At 40.4% G+C, this 21,591-nt stretch overlaps 3 protein-coding genes across 6 annotated transcripts; 2 read left to right on the top strand and 1 right to left on the bottom strand.

The window, feature by feature from the left end:
* The first annotated feature begins 3,840 nt into the window (after positions 1 to 3,840).
* On the top strand, positions 3,841 to 4,518 carry LOC125629982 (histone H1.11R-like). Its single transcript, XM_048835366.2, has one exon. The coding sequence runs from the start codon at positions 3,874 to 3,876 to the stop codon at positions 4,516 to 4,518; it is 645 nt and encodes a 214-aa protein (XP_048691323.2). The 5' UTR covers positions 3,841 to 3,873.
* Positions 4,519 to 6,050: 1,532 nt separating this feature from the next.
* On the bottom strand, positions 6,051 to 6,725 carry LOC142070546 (histone H2B 8). The gene has a single exon (XM_075124255.1). The coding sequence runs from the start codon at positions 6,723 to 6,725 to the stop codon at positions 6,345 to 6,347; it is 381 nt and encodes a 126-aa protein (XP_074980356.1). The 3' UTR covers positions 6,051 to 6,344.
* A 126-nt stretch (positions 6,726 to 6,851) lies between these two features.
* LOC125630003 (histone H2A.J) lies at positions 6,852 to 15,437 on the top strand. Of its 4 annotated transcripts, XR_012666399.1 has the most exons (3): positions 6,852 to 7,574; positions 12,970 to 13,066; positions 15,100 to 15,437. XR_012666399.1 is itself a non-coding variant. In XM_075124254.1 (1 exon), the coding sequence occupies exon 1, from the start codon at positions 7,073 to 7,075 to the stop codon at positions 7,460 to 7,462; it is 390 nt and encodes a 129-aa protein (XP_074980355.1). In that variant the 5' UTR covers positions 6,852 to 7,072; the 3' UTR covers positions 7,463 to 7,602. The 4 variants fall into 4 exon arrangements, 1 of the variants encoding a protein (XP_074980355.1); XR_012666401.1 differs by lacking the exon at positions 12,970 to 13,066; XR_012666400.1 differs by lacking the exons at positions 12,970 to 13,066; positions 15,100 to 15,437 and adding an exon at positions 7,995 to 8,186.
* Positions 15,438 to 21,591: the final 6,154 nt, after the last annotated feature.

The following is a 21,591-nucleotide window of genomic DNA, read 5'->3' on the forward strand; positions in this document are numbered from 1 at the left end:
GGCGTCTGCGCTGAAAAAAGGCGCGAAACGATTGTCTGCCGTTGCTCTGACAGAGGGAGGGGCGACTGACAACATGGCTTACAGGGAATTAAAATCAACAAAGGGGGTGGCTTTGCATCAAGGAGAAACAGAATGGCCCCCTCAAGGATAGAACTCAAAACCCTGGGTTTAGCAGGCCGTTGATTTCATGGAGGGAGGGAGGAGAAAATCAATACAAAACAAATCTGGTCTATTTCTTGTTTTGATCCACTTCATCTATCTTTATACATCTTGCTGGCAGCAGACGGTGCAGTACGACTGCTGGCCATCGTCATCTCCTGGGTGCTCGGCAGAAGACGGTCCAGTATCACTGCTGGCCATCATCGTCTCCTGGCTGCTCATTCGAAGACGGTGCAGTAGGACTGCTGGCAAGACTGAATCGCCTTGAGATGAAACTTAAAAGGGAAATGATCTGGCTGAGTCACTCCCATGTTTGCCTAGGCACCCCTGACCCACCTCACCGAGGTCATCTAAAAGAGCACCCTGGAGTATGGCAACGATGGCTACCAGTCATACTGCACTGTCTGCTGCCAAAAGGCAATGAGCTGCTGCTGTGTAGCAATGCAGTACCGCGTCTGCCAGCACCCAGGAGACATACGGTGACAGTGAGCTGAGCAGGCTCCATGCTTGCCCTGGTATGGTGTCTGCACGGGTAACCCAGGAAAAAAGGGGCGAAATGATTGTCTGCCATTGCTTTCACAGAGGGAGGGAGGGAAGAGGGTGCCTGACCATATGTACCCAGAACCACCCGCGACAATGTTTTAGCTCCATCAGGCATTGGGATTTCTACCCAGAATTCAAATGGGCGGCGGAGACTGCGGGAACTGTGGGATAGCTACCCACAGTGCAATGCTCCGGAAGTTGATGGTTGCCTCGGTACTGTGGACGCACTCTGCAGACTAACTGCCGACTAAATGCACTTAGAGCATTTGTGTGGGGACACACACAATCAACTGTATAAAAACGCTTTCTACAAAACCAACTTCTATAAATTTGACCTAATTTTGTAGTGTAGACGTAGCCTGACCCAGATAATTCCAGCTCACAGGGAAGAGGGGACTCATCCTGGCCTCCTGACTCCCTGATTAGCCTACCCGCCCTGTCAATCAGGCTGACCTGGAGCATTGGCCTCTCCCCATTGTTCCTGGGGACTGTCAGTCTCAGGGTCCTGATTTCCCATTGACCCTTCCCCTTTTGGTACTGTGAGCTAGCCAATCAAAACACCCCCACTGAATGTTAGTAAGGGGACAATAGTCCCCTTACACTTAAAAGAGCAACACTCAGATGCGGAAACTACAGAACCCGAACCACCAAAAAAAGTCAACCTTCTGCTGGTGGCATCTGACTGAGATGATGAAAATGAATATGCGTCATCTGTCCGTTCTGCTTTGGATCATTATCGAGCAGAACCCATCATCAGCATGGACGCATGTTCTCTGGAATAGTGGTTGAAGCATGAAGGGACATGTGAATCTTTAGCGCATCCAGGATGTAAATATCTTGTGATGCCGGCTACAATAGTGCCATGAGAACACCGGTTCTCACTTTCAGGTGACTTTGTAAACAAGAAGCTGGCAGCATTATCTCCTGCAAATGTAAACAAACTTGTTTGAGTGATTGGCTGAAGTAGGACTAGTGGACTTGTAGTCTGTACAGTTTTACATTGTTTTATTTTTGAGTGCAGTTTTCTTTTGTACATAATTCTACATTTGTAAGTTCAACTTTCATGATAAAGAGATTGCACTACAGTACTTGTATTAGGAGAATTGAAAAATACTATATTTTTTTTACAGTGCAAATATTTGTAATAAAAATAAATATAAAGTGAGCACTTAACACTTCGTATTCTGTGTTGTAAATGAAATCACTATATTTTAAAATGTAGAAAACATCCAAAAATATTTAAATAAACGGTATTCTATTATTGTTTAACAGCGTGATTAATCGCCATTAAATTTTTTAATTGCACGATTAATCTCCATTAATTTTTTTAATTGCTTGACAGCCCTAATTTTTTACATTCAAATAGAGCAGAATAAAATCAGGATTACATATGAAACAAAGAAGGTGAAGGTTTCACTATTTATCTTTACAGCTTCCATTTACTCTTTCTATCAATGTTCTCTTTATAGTAAAATGATTTTGTTGCTTATACATTTTTTTAAAAAATAACAAAGGTGTTGTTTTAGGAAGTGACTAAAACAGATAAATTACATTTCTCACTTTAAATTGGCATTTTTATTTCTAATTATTTTAGAATAGTTTTAGAGCCCTATCCATAGTATAATGTGAATGTGGTGAGGCGAACCTTACTTTTCTAAAACAATCAGTGGAGATTCTGCATAGTAGACATTTGCTTGTCACCAGTTACAATCTGGTCAAATATTATTCTGGATCTTTAAGTTTATCATATTACCACATTTTCAGATTTCTGCCCAGGAGCTGTTTGTGGCCCAGTTCTCACTGATTAAAATCAAGATAATCTAAAGCAACTTCTGGCTACTGTTACCAAACAGAAAGAGAAGTTGCAATTTCTCACATTTGGTTGTGCCTGTATCGTAGGATAGTGATAATTCAGCCATTGTTTTTTGAATTTTTAATTTACTCTATCAAGAGTCTTTGAATTAATTTAGAGGTTCTGTTACTTCTTGAGAAAAATGACTGACCAAACAAACACAAAACTAAATCACATTGAAATTACTGCCACAGAAAAGATTAAAGTTCTCTCAAGCATTTTTTTTTCTCTTGAAAAGGGTGGCATATATAACATGAAGACAAAATATAACACAGATACAATAGAGATAAAAGTAGATAACTTGAAAAATTAATTATTCAGTTTATAAGAGCTAGTTTTGCATAGTAGTAAATTTAAACAGAAAACTGGACTTTTGTTTCTTATTATTAATTATTATTATTGCTATAAAATTGTTTCTGGCTTGCTATAAATCTTAATGAACGCTGATATAAAAGCACAGATTTTTCTTTTATTTCAGACTAAAACAATGCATAAATTTCATTAGTTTTCAGTTTTGCTAATATATTTAATGAATAGAAGTTATTTATTTTAATTGTATTTTTTTAGGAACAATTAATTCAGAGAGCTCAAAATGAGGTTTCTGTTCTATTTGAACACCTAGACCCATACAGTGAGACAATTACTTCCATATACATGTCTGGAGAATAAACATCCTTCTACAAGTCTTTAAACAGATCCCTGTGGCATTGCATGGGGGACTATTTCAGCAGAATTTAGTATTTTTAGGAGATAAAGGATTTGGATAAGGGAGACAGTTCTTAATCCATACTCCCAGTTCAGGAATGAGATTGTGTTACTTCCTTTTTTTCAAAACCAATTTATATTGACAGCATACATTCAAATAACTGGCTTTATATCCTGAGTTGGAGAAAACCCTCTAAAGAACAACATTTCATTGTAGTTGTGGTTTTATTGCCAACGGTAAAGTTTTAATTTAAAGCGAAAAACAAAAGTTTCCCTCTTCAGAGGTCTCTCCAGCTCTAAGTATCAGGGTTTATTGGCTCTTCTTTACCTCATCTTTATTCTCTCCTACAAGAAACTCTACTGAATGAAAATACCCTCTTTCACCTTCACGCAGCTAAGAAATGAGGTAATTTAGTGATATATATTTTGCAAAAAATACACTTTTTTAACTCCGAAGAAACACAAACAGAGAGGAGAAAAGAGCCCTTTTGGGCTTGCAGCTGGGCGGGCTCTTTAACGTACCAATCACAGATCAGCTCTTCTCTATAAATTCAGGCATCTGACCAAGTCTCTCCAGCCCAATTACTTTTGATTTGCTGAAAACGGTTGTCAGCATGTCGGAAACGGCGCCTGTCGCAGCTCCTGCTGTCTCCGCTCCTGGGGCAAAAACCTCTGCTAAAAAACCGAAGAAGGCGGCAGGAGGCTCTAAAGCCCGCAAGCCTCCAGGTCCCAGCGTGACCGAGCTGATCACCAAGGCGGTGTCCGCTTCCAAGGAGCGCAAAGGGCTCTCCTTAGCTGCTCTTAAGAAGGTGCTGGCCGCCGGAGGGTACGATGTGGAGAAGAACAACAGCCGCATCAAGGTAGGATTAAAGAGCCTGGTGAGCAAAGGCGTTTTGGTGCAGACAAAAGGTACCGGTGCTTCTGGTTCTTTTAAACTCAACAAGAAGCCTGGTGAGATTAAGGAGAAGGCGCCGAAGAAAAAGCCAGCGGCAAAGCCTAAGAAGGCAGCTGCTAAGAAGCCCGCCAGCGCCGCCAAGAAACCCAAAAAGGCTGCAGTGGCGAAAAAGAGCCCGAAAAAAGTCAAGAAACCAGCGGGTTCTGCAGTGAAGAAAGCGGCCAAGAGTCCGAAAAAAGTGAAAGCCGCCAAGCCCAAGAAGACAACTAAAAGCCCGGCTAAGGCGGTGAAACCAAAAGCTGCCAAGCCCAAGCCAACAAAGGCCAAAACAGCGAAGGCGAAGAGGGCAGCACCCAAAAAGTAAAGTGTAAATTTGAAGAGAAAATTTCTGACCCAACGGCTCTTTTAAGAGCCACCCACAAGTTTCAGAAAAAGAGCAAAATTGCTATACTCGAGAACACTGGGTGATTTGAAGGTATCCGGAGTACTCGCTTTGTTATATAAGTCGGGTATAGTGAGTATGTACAAAGAGAGAGAATGCTCGTTCTTTCCGGTTTACTATTGGGATCACTTCCTGGGCAGTTTTAAATAAAAATATAGGGAGTGAAGAAGGTTGTAGCGCCGGGAAGCTATCGCTAAAACCTCCTTACCGTGACCCGCTTCTAGGTAGCTTAGGAGTCAGCTGGTTAGGGGCGGGGTGCTTAGCTCCCAGTAGATTCGAGACTATATTGCTTAGTTCTAGCCATTTAGACCGGTACTGACAAAATAAGAAACCGAGAACTACGCACTTTCTCCGTGCTGTTTGGCTATCTCCTCTCTGATTGGCTGATAGTGCAGATATGGATAAATCTTATTGGACATGTCCGAAGTTTTGAAAACCCCGCGCGCTCTGAGAAGAGCGCCCTTCCTTGTCTCTGATTTGATTGATCACAAAAACTGTCGTCACCAATGACCCGATCCTTGAAACGCTCGCTCCCTGAAGGATCCTGACTTTCCTATTTCCAGCCCCATTCCCCTAAAGCACTCGTCTTTCAAATACTTTCCCCCAACTATTAGAGAGACAAGGTGGATAAAATAATATCTTTAAGCTTATCTCTCCCACCAATGGAACTTGGTACAACATAAGATATTACCTCACCCACGTTTTCCTTACATCCTGGGACCGACAGGGCTACAAGAAGACTGAATTTCCCATCCCAATTGCATTGTTGTTGCCCAATTCCGACAGTTCCTGGAGCCCACTTCCTGAAAACTATTTTGTTTTCTCGTGTGTGTGTGTACTTGCCTCACTGTTTCTTTTTCAGACTGACCTATTTATGACCCCTGAACACTAGTCCCAGGGAACAAGCAGGGCGATAGACCAGGGTGGCTTTTTTTTGTTTTTTTTTTTATTTTTTTTTAATGTATTCATATTTCCAATCTTGTATTAATTCGAGATGATTTAAAGGTGAAGACGAGCTAAATTCCTTTCCCCTCAGATTGATTACGTATGCAATCCAGAACCCACCAATTCTTCTCTTTACGTTTAAAGTGTAGATAAAGGACAGATTGTTTCTCGTATTTTTCTTACTTCCCAACACAAAATGTACCCTAGAACCAAGACGCTTCTTAGGTTTACTATATTGGATTAAACAATTTCCCTGTTTGTTACTGCTGCAAACCATGCCAGCTATTTCAAGTGCAACGTAATAGTTCATCAAGAGTTTTGAGTTGACTTGAGAATGTGTGATTTAAATAAGAGTTATTACATCATTGACTATTTCATCTGCGGGAAGTCTTGTCAGGCAAACTGACAGTTAATTAACGCAAAACGGACAAAAGTAGCAAGGAGCATTTATATGGATACTGCATGCCCCCCTTCAACAGAAAAATAAGTAAAAGAAAGCAGTAACAAAGGATATTTATAACATTTACTTTCATCATTTGAGTATTGTATACAGTAAATGTTATTCTTATTTATTGTATTTACGTGGATTTTGGTTCCTCAATAGGGCAATACATTTTTAAACTAGAGTAATTGCAATTAATGTATTTCCAGCATCAATAACTAACACCGAAACTAAAAACGCAGAATAAAATACATGTGTTAAAACAACACAATGCATGGTTTAGTGCCAAAGCTCTTTTACAGAGTAAGTGGGCGGCTCTGAAAAGAGCCTTTGGGTTACAGATGTTCGCATTCATATATCTTTACTTAGAGCTTGTGTACTTGGTAACAGCCTTTGTACCCTCAGACACAGCGTGTTTGGCCAACTCCCCCGGCAACAGAAGGCGCACAGCGGTCTGGATCTCTCGGGATGTGATGGTCGAACGCTTGTTGTAATGCGCCAGGCGAGACGCTTCCCCAGCGATACGTTCGAAAATGTCGTTTACAAAGGAGTTCATAATGCCCATCGCCTTAGAGGAAATGCCGGTGTCCGGGTGAACTTGCTTCAACACTTTGTACACGTAAATTGAGTAACTTTCCTTCCTAGTTTTTCTACGTTTTTTATCTCCCTTCTTCTGGGTCTTGGTCACGGCCTTCTTAGACCCCTTCTTGGGAGCAGGAGCAGATTTCGCCGGCTCAGGCATTTTAACAGACAAGTGTACTCTCCAACTCGAAAACGACAACAACAAAATCAGAAAAAAAAAAGCCGTTCCTCCCTGTATTTATAGGTTTGCTATGCAAATGAGCAGCCTATGTTTTCTAGTTTTCTATTGGCAGTTGGATTCAACATATGGTTTCGCGTTTTATGCTGCAATTGGTCAGTGTGAGATCCTCGTCTTCATTGGTTGCTCAGAGAGTGACATTTTTCAACCAATCATGATTCACTAATCCGTCCGGGAGAGGGAATAAAAGAGCAAGAATCGTTGCGTCATTATACTTTTCTCATTTGTGTTTTTGTGAACGGTGGTTCTTGCGGTGAAGAAGAGTTACGATGTCGGGCCGAGGGAAACAAGGCGGAAAAGTGAGGGCTAAGGCAAAGTCTCGTTCATCTCGGGCCGGCTTGCAGTTTCCGGTTGGCCGTGTTCATCGGCTTCTCCGGAAGGGTAATTATGCTGAGCGAGTTGGAGCTGGAGCCCCGGTCTATATGGCGGCTGTCTTAGAATATCTGACCGCTGAGATTCTCGAGTTGGCTGGTAACGCTGCTCGGGATAACAAAAAGACTAGGATCATCCCCCGCCATCTGCAGCTCGCCATCCGTAACGACGAGGAGCTCAACAAGCTGCTGGGGAAAGTCACGATCGCTCAAGGGGGTGTCCTGCCCAACATCCAGGCTGTGCTACTGCCTAAGAAAACCGAAAGTCATAAAGCCAAGAGCAAGTAAAAGTGACTTAGAGAAAACGAGATAATTTTTAAAAATAACCCAAAGGCTCTTTTCAGAGCCACCCACAGGATCAGAAAAGAGCTAAATTATTTTGTCTTACGGATTTAATAAAGTGAGTACGCTTTGTATTTTTAACTTAATCATTTTGCTGCACTTTTTCCTCTTAGGGTTCCCCACGTTCTGCATGAAGGAATAAACCTTTCGAATTACCAGTAGCTGTATTGCAATGGATTTCTAGGTGTTATCGATATAATTTAGTATATCTATTCTTCGTTTTCGAAAAAAACAAATTTTTAATTTAAGATGGTGGTAGTTAAGTGGTATATGACAATTTTCAGAGTAGCAGCTGTGTTAATCTGTATCCGTAAAAAGAAAAAGAGTACTTGTGGCCCCTTAAAGACTAACAAATACATGGAAACTAAAAGTAAATCGTAAAACCTCACTTCTGCTATGCTCCGTTTTTAACCTGTCTTCCCAGTATTTTAATTGTGGTGTCGTTCTGCCTGTCTCTTACAAATGTATCACCTTCAAGGTCATTCCGAAAAAGGACCCTTAGAGACGTGAATGAATTTAGAGGATCAGCTGAAACACAAGCACAGTAAGAGGTAGATGTATACAATAAAAAGGACAAAAAGTATCAAAATCCATGTATTACTGCCATTAATAGATCTCTTTGTGGTGTTTGTGCTCTGATTTAAGGGAATAAAGCTTTCCTGCGATGTAATTTAGATTTATTTGGAAATGAACAAATGAAACCCAGAGGTGCGGTGTGTTAAACCAAACTAGCTCCTCAAATCACCTAGACTGGGCGATGAAGCGTTGAATGTAGAGGAAAAACCCCAAGAGAAAATGAGCTGCCACCGGCCGTGCTTATCAATTGCTGCACTGGGCGGGCTTTTCAAACCTGCCAGCCGTTTTCATTTCCTTGCCAGTCAGCTGCGTTTTGTATTTCTTCCTTCTCTCCCGTTCCTCCCAATCAACAGCGGCGCTTTCCTTTTTTCCTCATTCTCTCCTTTAACCTTCTGTACTGAAGAGATCAAGGCGCTCTAAAGAGTACGCCCTGCAGAACTGAGTTAAGAGGTTCTCAGAGATTTAGATTTCCCAGCTCACATGTCCAGAGCGCAGCTGTTTCGGTGCGGTAGAGTGCCGAGGTTGCCATGCGGTTCCCTGGTTATGTAGAGGGCGATGGGGGCGGGTCGGAGGGTTTCCTAGTTTTATGGGGAGCACAGAGTCCCATAATGAGCCAATACATCGGTGTTTTCTGCGTCGATTCCCCGCCTATACCACGGCTGTAGTCCCGAAGGATCAAAGTGCCTCCGTCAGCCCAAGCGAGCCACAGCACCAGCTACGGGGGAACCTCTCAAGTGCCTATAACTCCATCTCCAGCCCTATCCCTCACAATCCATTTTATAATTTATCTCCATAATGTGTAATGCACTTTACTGCATCGACTCCCTGCAGAGCAGGAATGAAGGATAACTAGAGTACCTATGCTCCAGGAAGGTAAGCAACTTTGATGGGAGAGAGCTTGGAACTCTGATGCTGTGCAGGTAGCTTGTAGCTGTGATACTGTGGGTGTGGGGTTCTGTTCTTACCTCCTCATTTCAAAGCCTCCCCCTTTATATGTCAAGCTCCAAATAAATGTGTTCTTCCTCCCAAAATGTAGCCCTGATGTGAAATACAAACTTCCTGCTGCCATGCAATAGCTGTCTCTCCAGGTTAGGTAAAGCATCTTGATTATGTAAAGAGTTGATTATGTAAAGAGTTGTCACTTTGGATGGGCTAGCACCAGCAGGAGAGTGAATTTGTGTGGGGGGTGGAGGGTGAGAAAACCTGGATTTGTGCTGGAAATGGCCCACCTGTTGATCACTTTAGATAAGCTATTACCAGCAGGACAGTGGGGTGGGAGGAGGTATTGTTTCATATTCTCTGTGTGTATATAAAGTCTGCTGCAGTTTCCACGGTAAACATCTGATGAAGTGAGCTGTAGCTCACGAAAGCTCATGCTCAAATAAATTGGTTAGTCTCTAAGGTGCCACAAGTACTCCTTTTCTTTTTGCGAATACAGACTAACACGGCTGTTCCTCTGAAACCTGTCATCTTTCCTTTGAGTCCCATTAACATTAGAATGCTCCTTATTCAGTGCTAGGCCATCAGTTTATTACACTCAGGTTTACCTACTGGACTTCTATGGTCACAAAGAGCCTTTTGGGATAGGTTGGGGAGGTGTGTTGTGCATTAGATAGGGTTTCTGTGATTTATTTAAATAACCTTTATTTCTCTTGTTTTGACACAACAATAACTTGTGTTTGGGGTTTGTTTCCAAGAACTTAGTTTTATATGTACACCACACTTTTGTAAGCAACCTATCTTCTTCTTTTGTGTGCTTTAAAAATATTTTAACTACATGTGTTAATTGTATATTTATAGTTTTGTTTTTGTTTTTTTTAAGGGAACAATTCTGGCTTTATTTTTGAAGGTTGACTATTTTAAGAGCAAACATCCCAAACACCGAGAAAAGAAGAACAGAATATAGGAAAAATGCATCTTTTCTCTCTGATGCTTCCAGTTTAGCTACAATGAAGTGTTGCAGAGCTACATTTTTTCTGGTCTGCTGAAATGTACTCTTATTGAGTGGTGAGGGAGACTAGAGGTAGATTTCACTGTAACTCTTAAACTGGTCCAATTACCCTGTTTGTTACAAGCTGACCCCTTATATAGGTTTCTAGTCATTGGCTCTTGTTATACCTTTGCCTGCTACATTTAAGAGCTCTCTACACTAAACTAAACTAAAACAAAACAAACAAAAACTCTCCAGGTCAGTGCTTGGAGATTGAGAACAAGACACCCTTGCTCATCTCTTGGATAAGATAAACAGAATGAGTTTCTTAAGTCTCTTTGTAAGGTAGATTTTCCAGGCCTCAGTTCATTCTTGGAGTTTCCTGAACCCTGTCCAAATTTTTCAACATCCTTTTTGGAGCGTGGACACTAGAACTAGACAAAGAATTACTATAATGGTATCACCAAAGCCACATAAAGAAGTAATACCATCGTAATTATACATCTAAGGTTTGTGTTAGAAGTCTTAGCAACAGCATTACACTCAGAGCTCCTGTTTAATTGGCTACCTACTTTTTTTCAGAGTCACTGTTTTCCACTGTACGTGCATATTTATTGTCATCAAAGGAACATTTTGGTTTGTTATGCTAACAATTCTCTTATCTCAACAGAAATCTTAACATGAGCAACTTGGGAGACTTCTGAGTGGTGTGTTTTTGGGAGGCGCCTTCATTGTTTAGATGGAAGGAAGCTTTTAGCGGCCTTATGTGTATTATCCTCTTATTTTTCTATTTCAGTAACCTTTCCTTAGTTCCTCCTGAGCCACTGACACATCAGGCAGTCCAGTTCTTCCACTGATTATGGACATTCATTAATTGTGATACTTCTTCCCAGATGATTCCAGCATATTGAATACCCTTTGTCACTGTCTTCTGCCAGTGTTTCCTTGGCCATCCTCACTTTCTTTTTCCTCCCTTGGGTACTCCGTTCCATACTTGCTTACCATGTCTCCCATCTTCCATACAGTGTACATCTCCCAACTGCCTGAGCCTTCTTTCTTTGTGTATATTATCTAACACATCCTGCTCTGTCAGCGCCCTTACTCTCTCATTTGTTATTTTGTTTTTCCATTAAATGTGTAGTGTTTTTCAACCAGCTGTAACTGGCAGCTTCTAATCTCTTTTTATTAGTCACTGTCATCTTCCAAATCTCTGCTTCTTACAATACTGCAGTATAGTCTGATCTTTAGTTTGATATGGAGACCTCTGTTTGACTAAATGTTGTTCATCCTTCCAAAGTGGTGTTTGATTTTCCTAATCTTGTATGAATATCTGGATGGCAGCCACTTTCAAATATCACATCCCCAGGTAGCAAAACTCTTCTACCTGATCGATTTCTTTTCCATTCATGTACACCTTTGCATCTGTTAGGATCATGAAGGTAGGAAACCATACAACTGTGCAAAGATGTATATGGATGGATTACAGTAACATTAATACAAAAAAGATCTCAGAGTACACAAAGGGACAGGTGTTCAAGGGTGTAAGTGGTAGAATATTTGGTCAATCAGATTGCATGGGAAAGCAAAACCAAAGATCCATTTTTGGACTCAAAGGAAGATAGGAAGAGTGAGGGATTACACTCAGAAGTTTAGATTTAAGGAGGGGGGGAAAGTCAAAAGTATTTCTGAATACATTGGCTTAGACATCTGTCCATGCTTCCATTTCACAGTATAAAATCATGATACTAGACAACTGCAGATAATTAACTGATCCCTACTTCCTAGATCTTTTACACGTATCATACTCTTGCGTGGAATCAGGACAAATTAAACTGAAATACACAAGGTGCGTATTTCAAGTTCCTTAAGTAGTGAATCCCTATATTCCCTCAAATTTACATTTTAGAGTTGGCCTGCGTGTTTGTGTGTCCAATCACATTTATTTTAGCAAATTATCGCTGTGGTGAATTGTTTAACTAGCATACTGTACTTCAGCATTTTTGGGCCTGATCCTCAGGTCTGGCCAAGCTATACCTAAGGAAGGAGCGAAAGGAGAAGGAACAATGATGGCTTTATGCCAGGGATCAGTGGAACCCCTGGCATGGATTAGAGTAGCCGCAGAGCTTTGTACATTTGAGTTTAGCTAGTAGTGGCCCCAGTGCTGTTCCAGCCACTGGAAACCATCATCCTGCAGGTGTGCTTCCATCATGTTGGAATTTGTAAGAGAAGATGACATAAACTGTATCAATTACACTGGAGGAATCCTCAGTTGTCCAAGTATGATGGTTTTAAAGCCAGTTTGTGCTGCTGGAGTAAGGGGAAAGATGTAAGGTTTAAAAAATCCACAGATTACTCCTACATAAATATCCTTGCCTTTGCTCTTACAAATAACAGAGATAATGGTAAATAAGTAAAGCCTCCAAAGATAAAGTAAATGATGCTATTTAATGGAAATAATTTACATTTAATGTGGCTTTACCACCTCCCTGAATTCACTCCTCAGTATGTTCCTAAATCTTAACATATACAATTTGTAAACAACAAATTAAAAGTACCTCAAACCTACTAAATAAAGATAAAGCCCACCACCACCAGAGGAAGCAATGATTTCTAATAGCAGCAATTACTGTATTTATTTCTCCCAGTTGTAACAGCTAACTGCATCATTTTTTTTCCAGTTCCCCACCTGCACTTTGAAATAATGTGTATAAAGTATTTCTAAATTGATCAGCATGCACACTGCAGGCTACATGAATATATCACATCCTTAGACCCAACAGTTTGTCTGGCTGTACATATTTTTCATCCAGTCCAGCTTCCTCTTCATTCTAATATGTTGAAGATCTCGTCTTGCCTTCATAGCTATTACACACAATGGAATTACATTGTAATTAGTATGTCATTGATACTGTTTCATGTAAAAAAGAATTTTCTATCTTGTTTACAGAATCCCAAGAAACATTCCACTCCCTGACGAGGAGATTGTAGTTGAAGCAGTGTCTAAGTCTGTGAAACTGGGTTATAGTTTCATGGTCCTTGGCAAAGTTAAGTATGTTACGTCACCCAGAATCACTGTTGGTATAGACAAAAAGCAAACTTAAGCTCAAATAAATTTGTTAGTCTCTGAGGTGCCACAAGTACTCCTGTTCTTTTTGTGGATACAGACTAACATGACTGCTACTCTGAAACCTGTTGGTATAGAGAAAAGGAGGACTTGTGGCACCTTAGAGACTAACCAATTTACTTGAGCATAAGCTTTCGTGAGCTACAGCTCACAGATGCATCCGATGAAGTGAGCTGTAGCTCACAAAAGCTTATGCTCAAATAAATTGGTTAGTCTCTAAGGTGCCACAAGTCCTCCTTTTCTTTTTGCGGATACAGACTAACACGGAAGCTACTCTGAAACCTGTTGGTATAGAGACAGCCTTAATGGTAAGGTAGTAGGGTGAGAACAGTGTCCTTCACTGTCTGCTCTGTGTGTCTGTGTCTGTGTCTGTGTAGGGGGAAAGGGGGCATTTTTTTCTATTTTTAAATAGAAATAAAGTTTGTCATCATTAATTGTGTGAAGCCACCCTCTGTATGTTTTAAGAAATGGTAGTGACCCACTAAGACTTGCATTACCTTGGAGGGGTAGCCTTTTCAGTTATGGTGTAGTTGTACCACGGTTAAGGTTGCATTACAAAGTTCAGTTTAATAAGAGCTTTAAACAGTATCTTTGTAAAAATTGCATTGAAAAGGCAAAAATAAAAACATAGACTATAAACACTGAGGATATTTGATTTTTTTATGGTAATTTGATAAATAACACAGGATGCCAATGAGTTGCCACTATGATGTGGCCGTGAACAAGGCTAATGCAATCCTAGGATGAATCAGACAAGGTTTAACTTTGTTCAAACTCTGTCTGTCTGTCCATCTGGCCTCCTTCATCAGACTCCCAGCTGTGTGTCCTGACTGCTTCCTGCAGCCCACACTTAACCCATCTCGCATCTCTCCTGTCCTTAGATATCAAGCTGGGAGTGGATTGTTGTTCAGCTTCCTTAAGGAGAGGTGAAGAAGTCATTGATTTCTAGGTGTCAATGTCCTGGCAACTGTATTTGCCATTGTCTTCTCAGACACTCCACTGATGTGGGGATTGAAGCCCACTTGACTCAGACAGCTAGGTGCTATTCACAACTGTGTCTTAGTCTGCCCCAAGAGCAAACAGACCTTTTCCACCCACTAGGTAACAATGCAGCATATAGGGTAAACTGAGGCACATATACACTTCATATAAATATTACAGAAAATTCCCACTTTGTCACAAAAATATTAACAGTGACATCAGCGGTGTTGAGGCAGAATAACTTCCAAAATGCTTTCACTGTGTGGCAATCAGATGTGTTAATATAATTGATACAATAGCATATTAGGTCACTGTCAAAGTTTTGCATTACAGTGAAAGTTGGATGAGTGAACAGTGCCCTCATCAATATAAGCTGTAAAATATGAGGGTAACTCAGCACAGAGATATAAAAATGTTTAATGTGTCATTCTGACTTTATTCATTCACAGCTACTCATCCCCGGTTTTGAGAAAAACTCAGTGGCACCAGCCTAGAGCAGTGTTCAGAACACAAGACAGGTGTCCCATCTAGAGAACATACTGGTCAAGTACTGCCCAGAGCCAGTTGCTCCAGAAGTAGGCGTAAGGAGTTTGCAACAATAAATCAGTGAACTGCTAGTCTCAATCTCTAACTCATCACAAGTATCACTGGAATACCCTCCCTGAGGTCTGAAGATGCCTCACTATTGCTTTACAGGTTTCAGAGTAGCAGCCGTGTTAGTCTGTATTCGCAAAAAGAAAAGGAGTACTTGTGGCACCTTAGAGACTAACCAATTTATTTGAGCATAAGCTTTTGTGAGCTACAGCTCACTTCATCAGATGCATCCTGTAGCTCACGAAAGCTTATGCTCAAATAAATTGGTTAGTCTCTAAGGTGCCACTAGTACTCCTTTTCTTATTGCTTTACAAAATCTGCAGCAGAAATTTTGCTCACGAGAAAACTGCACAAATATTCACCCTGTCTTATCTTTAGGGAAAGTGATCTGGAAATAGCATTGGTTCCCAAGGACTTCAGGCATGTGACGTTATCTCCTCCAGGGAGGCCTCGGATTCCCAGAAGGCCTTTTGAAATCTCCTACAACCAACTTCTTTGGTAAACTATTCCAGGAACTGTGGGACAGAGAGGAACCAAGAGTACAGGGCAGCTATTACATTATAGTAGTAGCATTAAAGGTGGCAAACTGCTCCCAAAAGAGCATGTCTATTGTGGACAAACTGCACTATTGGTACTTAAACTAATGTAGTCCAAGTTATCCAATTACCAACAGTTCAATTCTCTAATGAAGACACAGAGCATTTTGCAATGTCCAAGATTTATGCATTTGTAAATTGTCAGTGGCAATTACTTTTTGCTTCATTTTAATGTATTTGAATAACAATCTAGATTTAGAAAGAAAAAAGGGTGTAGACAGAACTATGAACCAGATGCAAAACACAGCACAAATTTAATTTATTTATTTGGGAAATCTGATGTATACAATATATTAATACAGGTATAAATACATTTTTCCTCAGATTTTATACATATAGAATATTAGTTGTGACAAGAAGTACTTTATTATTTTGCCAAAGCTACTTTGTAAATTAAGAACTGGTATTAAATATACATAGATACCAATATATAGAATCACAGAAACATAAGGCCGGAAGGGACTTTGAGAGGTCATCAAGTCCATCCCCCTTCCTTGAGGCAGGACCAGATAAACCTAAACTATCCCTGACAGGTTTTTGTCCAACCTGTTCTTTAAAAGTTCCAGTGACGGGGTTTCCTCAACATCCCTTGGAAGCCTGTTCCAGAGCTTAACTATCATTACAGTTAGAAATGTTTTTCTTAATATCTGACCTAAATCACCCTTGCTGCAGATTAAGCCCATTGCTTCCTGTCCACCTTCAGTGAACATGGAGAACAATTGATCACCATCCTCTTTCTAACAGCCTGTAACATGTTCGAACAGTCATCAGCTCCCCTCTCAGTCGTCTTTTCTCAAGGAAAAAAAAAAACATTCCCTGGGTTTTTTTAACCTTTAGTCATACATCAAGTTTTCGAAACTTTTACCTGTTTGTTACTCTCTTCTGGACTCTCTCGAATTTGTTCGCATATTTCCTAAGTGTGGTGCTCAGAACTGGAAACGGTACTTGAGCTGAGTCTTTATCAGTGCTAAGAGGAACAGGACATTTAGCTCCCAGGTCTTACATAAAACACTCCTCTTAAAGCAACCCACAAGGATATTAACCTTTGTACAAACTACATAACATTGTTGACTCATATTCAATTTGTGATCCACGATAACTCCCAAATTCTTTTCAGAAGTACTGCCACATAGTCAATTATTCCCTAATTTATCTTTGTGTGTTTGATTTTTCATTCCTGAATATAGTATTTGCAATTGTCTTTACTAAATTTCATGTTGTTGACTTCAGACCAATTCTCCAATTTGTCAATGTCATGTTGAATTCTTTCTAATCCCGTCCTCCAAAGTGCTTGCAACCCTTTCAAGCTTAGTGTCATCTGCAAATTGTATAAACATATTCTCCACTCTATTATCCATGTCATTCATGAAAATACTGAAAAGTACCAGACCCAGTATTAACCCATGTGGGACCCCACTAGATACACCCTCACAGTTTAAAAGTGAAACTTTGATAACTACTCCTTGCGTATGTTCTTTCAACAAGTTGTATACTCATCTGATAGTAAATTCATCCAGCCTGCATTTCCCTAATTTACTTATGAGAATGTCATGTGGAACTGTGTCAAAAGCCTTATTAACATCAAGATAGATCACATCTACCACTTGCCCTCTATCCATTAGGCCATCATTCCTGTCAAACAAGGAAATTGAGTTGGTTTGGCATGATTTGTTAGAACATAAGAAGGGCCATACTGGGTCAGACCAAAGGTCCATCTAGCCCAGCATCCTGTGTTTTGACAGTGGCCAATGCGAGGTGCCCCAGAGAGAATGAACAGAAAACATAATCATCAAATGATGTATGTCCTGTCACCCATTCCCACATTCTGGCAAACAGAGGGTAGGGATGCCACCCCTGCCCGTGCTGGCAAACAGCAATTGATGGACCTATCCTCCATGAATTTATCTAGTTCTTTTTTGAACACTGTTGTAGTTAAATGTATTCTTAACAAATACATGCTGACTATTCCTTCTAAGATTATTCTCCTCCAGGTGCTTATAAATTGATTGTTTAATAATTTGTTCCACTATCTTTCCAGGTATCAAAGGTAGGCTGACTCGTCTATAATTGCCTGGGTACTCTGTTCCCCTTTTTAAAGACAGGTTTCAGAGTAATAGCCGTGTTAGTCTGTATTTGCAAAAAGAAAAGGAGTACTTGTGGCACCTTAGAGACTAACCAATTTATTTGAGCATAAGCTTTCGTGAGCTACAGATCACTTCATCGGCTGCATACTGTGGAAAGTGTAGAAGATCTTTTTATACAGAGTGGGTTTGTGGGGGGGGGGGTGAGAAAACCTGGATTTGTGCTGTAAATGGCCCACCTTGATTATCATACACATTGTAAGGAGAAAGAAAAGGAATACTTGTGGCACCTTAGAGACTAACCCATTTATTTGAGCATAAGCTTTCGTGAGCTACAGCTCACTTCATCGGATGCAGTGAGCTGTAGCTCACGAAAGCTTATGCTCAAATAAATGGGTTAGTCTCTAAGGTGCCACAAGTACTCCTTTTCTTTTTGCAAATACAGACTAACACGGCTGATATTGTAAGGAGAGTGATCACTTTAGATAAGCTATTACCAGAAGGAGAGTGGGGTGGGAGGAGGTATTTTTTCATGCTTTATGTGTATAAAAAGATCTTCTACACTTTCCATAGTATGCATCCGATGAAGTGAGCTGTAGCTCACGAAAGCTTATGCTCTAATAAATTGGTTAATCTCTAAGGTGCCACAAGTACTCCTTTTCTTTTTTTAAAGACAGGTACTACGTTTGTCCTTCTATGGTTTTCTGAAACCTCACCTATCCTTCATGAACTTTTGATTACTAATGGTTCTGAGATTGCTTCCGCTAGTTGGTGAAGTACTCTAGAATGAATTTCATCAGGCTCTGATGACTTGAATACGTCTGATTTATCTAAATATTCTTTAATCTGTTCTTTCCCTATTTTGGCTTACATTACTCCCCCCTTGTTGTTAATATTAATTGTGTTGAATATCTGGTCAGCATTAATTTTTTCAGTGAAGACTGAAGGAAAATGGACATTAAACATCTCAGCTTTCTTGGTGTAACCACTTATTAGCTTTCCTGTCCTGCTGAGTAAAGGACTACACTGCCCTACATCTTTCTCTTGCTGATGAATTTAAAGAACCTCTTCTTGTTGCCTTTTATGTCCCTGACTAGGTCTAATTCAATTTGAGCCTTATCTATTGTGATTTTTTTCCCTACTTGTGTGTGTTATTCTTTGTATTCCTCCTGAGTAATTTGTCCATGTGTCCACTTTTGCTAGGATTCCTTTTTGATCTTCCAGGTTATTAAAGAGCTCCTGATGGAGCCATATTGGCTCCTTATTATTTGTCTATCTTTACTTCACATTGAAATAGTTTACAGTTGTACCTTTTTTTATATTATCTCCTTGAGAAACTGCCAGCTCTCCTGAACTCCCTTTTCCCCTAGGATTTGGTTCCCATGGTAGCTTGCCTACCAGTTCTCTGTTTGTTCAAGTCTACTTTTTTTTAATGTCATTGGCCTTATTCTGCTGCTCTCACTCCTTCCTTTCCTTTCCTTAGAATCCTTAAATCTACCAAACTGCCTTCCACCTTCAGATTTGCTACCAATTCCGTCCTGTTTGTCAGACTCAGGTCTAAAATGGCAGTCCCCCTCGTTACTTCCTCCATTTTCTGAAAGAAAAGGTTGACCCCAATGCTTCCAAGAACTTGTTGGACATTTTTCTATTTTGTCATATTACTTTCCCAACAAATGTCTGGGTAATTAAATTTCCCAGGTCTTGTGTTTTGGATATTTCTATTATTTGTTCTAGAAATGCCTCATTCACCTCCTGTTCCTGATTTGGTGGTCTATAGTAGATCCCTACTGTGATGTCACTCCTTTTTTACCCCTTTTATCTTTACCCAGAGACTTTCAGCTGGTCTGCCTCCCACTTCCTTCTGTGCCTCAGAACAGGTGTATATATTCTTGATGTATAATGCAACATCTCCTCCCTTTTACCCTACCTGTCCTTCTTGAACAAACTACAGCCTTCTATATCAATATCAAATCTTGACTTATCCCACCAAGTCTCTGTGATGCCAATAATGTCGTAATTTACTTCATATACTAACAATTCCAGTTCTTCCTGTTTATCCCCCATGGTCCTTGCATTTGTGTATAGACATGTAAGATGTTGACCAGATTCCCCCACTGATTTCCCTCTTGTTGCTTTTATGACCCGATTGTAATTTTCCATATTCCCACCAACATCTAACCCTCTTCTAATATTAACTTTTCTTTCTGCCTACCTGTGGGCTTTTGTCACCTACATTCTTTGAACTTAGTTTTCACCTCTCCTTACTAAATTGGTAAATCAGTGTGTGAAGATGCTGTTCTCCTTCTTGGCCAGATGGACCCCATCTCTTCCAGCAAACCTTCTGCTTTGAACCACGTCACATGGTTGAGGAAGCTAAAACCCTCCTGTTGACCCCATCTGTGCAGCCATGTATTTGTGTCCAGATTGCATGTGTTCTTGCTTAGAGCCTTATTCACAACTGAGAGGATGAACGAGAACACCATCTATACCCCTGACTCCTTCACCTTAGCTTCCAGAGCCCTGTAGCCTGCAGTTAGCTGCAGTCAGCTAGCATCCTCCATCCCAGGTGTCTCCATGTGCATCCTAACAATGAAGTCCTCATGCTCCTGGATGACATGTAAATGAGCCATCTCCTCCCGCAGATCTCTTTCCTTATTCCTGAGGGACTCCACCAACAGACACCTCTTACATTTGGTGGTTCCCTCTGGCTTTCATTGCCATGGCAACGCTGGAGGCATTCCCAGTAAGTACACACCAGGGCCTGGGTGGAAGCCTTGAAGATCAAGATACCTGTCTGGCAGAGTTCCCCACAAGTGGAGGCAGGGGAAGAGCTAGAAGTGCTGTTGGTGACACATAGTTTTCCTCCCATGGAGGGTTCTAAAATCAAAACAAAACAAAAAACACACAGCCCTACCTCCCTCTGCAGGCAAATTCAACTTAATCTCGCAGCTGCCTTCATCTCACCAGCCACAATTGACTTACATTCTATTTGTGATCCACTATAACACTCAGATCATTTTTAGCAGTCACTCTCCTTACAGTGTGTATGATAACACCCATTTTTTCATGTTCTGTGTGTATATAAATCTCATCACTGTATTTTCCACTGAATGCATCCGATGAAGTGAGCTGTAGCTCATGAAAGCTTATGCTCAAATAAATTGGTTAGTCTCTAAGGTGCCACAAGTACTCCTTTTCTTTTTGTGAATACAGACTAACACGGCTGCTACTTTGACACCTAGCCAGGTATTCCCCAATTTGTAGCTGTGAATTAGATTTTCTCTTCGAAAGTGAAGTACTTTGCACTTCTTCTTATTGGATTTCATCTCAGACCAATTATTTTTGTCAAGATCATTTTGAAGTTTAATACTGTCCTCTAAAGTGTTTGCAACCCCTCTCAGCTTGGTGTCATCTGCAAATTTTATTAGCACACCCTCCACTCCATTATTCAAGTAATTAATGAAAATATTGAATAGTAACAGATGCAGGACTGACCCATGTGGGAACTCTCTAGTGCATCCTCCCAAACTGATGGAGAACTATTGGTAACTACTCTTTGAATATGGTCTTTCATCCAGTTGTGTACCCACCTTACACTGAAAGCTGTTATGCTTTTCCTTATTTTGGTATATCAGAGATGAATACATTTCCTAAATGAAAATTTACATAATAGAACAAGTTAAGAAAGGGGAACAATATTCAGAGACACCAATTCTTCTTCCATTTAAGTAAATGGAAGGCATACCATTTATTTAAAATTAAGCAATATAAGGCCTTGCATTAACATTTAAGTATAAGTGGTAAATCCTTTCATTGGAAATTTGTATGCAAATCACACTGGAGGGAGAGAATGTTTTTTGAGAGATTTACCAGAAAAAGGAATATCAAAAATAGTGACAGGTTTCAGAGTAACAGCCGTGTTAGTCTGTATTCGCAAAAAGAAAAGGAGTACTTGTGGCACCTTAGAGACTAACCAATTTATTTGAGCATGAGCTTTCGTGAGCTACAGCTCACTTCATTGCAGCAGACAGTTTCCACGGTATGCATCCGATGAAGTAAGCTGTAGCTCACGAAAGCTCATGCTCAAATAAATTGGTTAGTCTCTAAGGTGCCACAAGTACTCCTTTTCTTTTTATCAAAAATAGTGCAATTAAATGAGAGAGAAAAAATGTGGATGTAAACTTAAGAGCTGA

This window comes from Caretta caretta, chromosome 1 (genome assembly GCF_965140235.1).
Source record: "Caretta caretta isolate rCarCar2 chromosome 1, rCarCar1.hap1, whole genome shotgun sequence".
Classification (NCBI taxonomy): Eukaryota; Metazoa; Chordata; order Testudines; family Cheloniidae; genus Caretta; species Caretta caretta.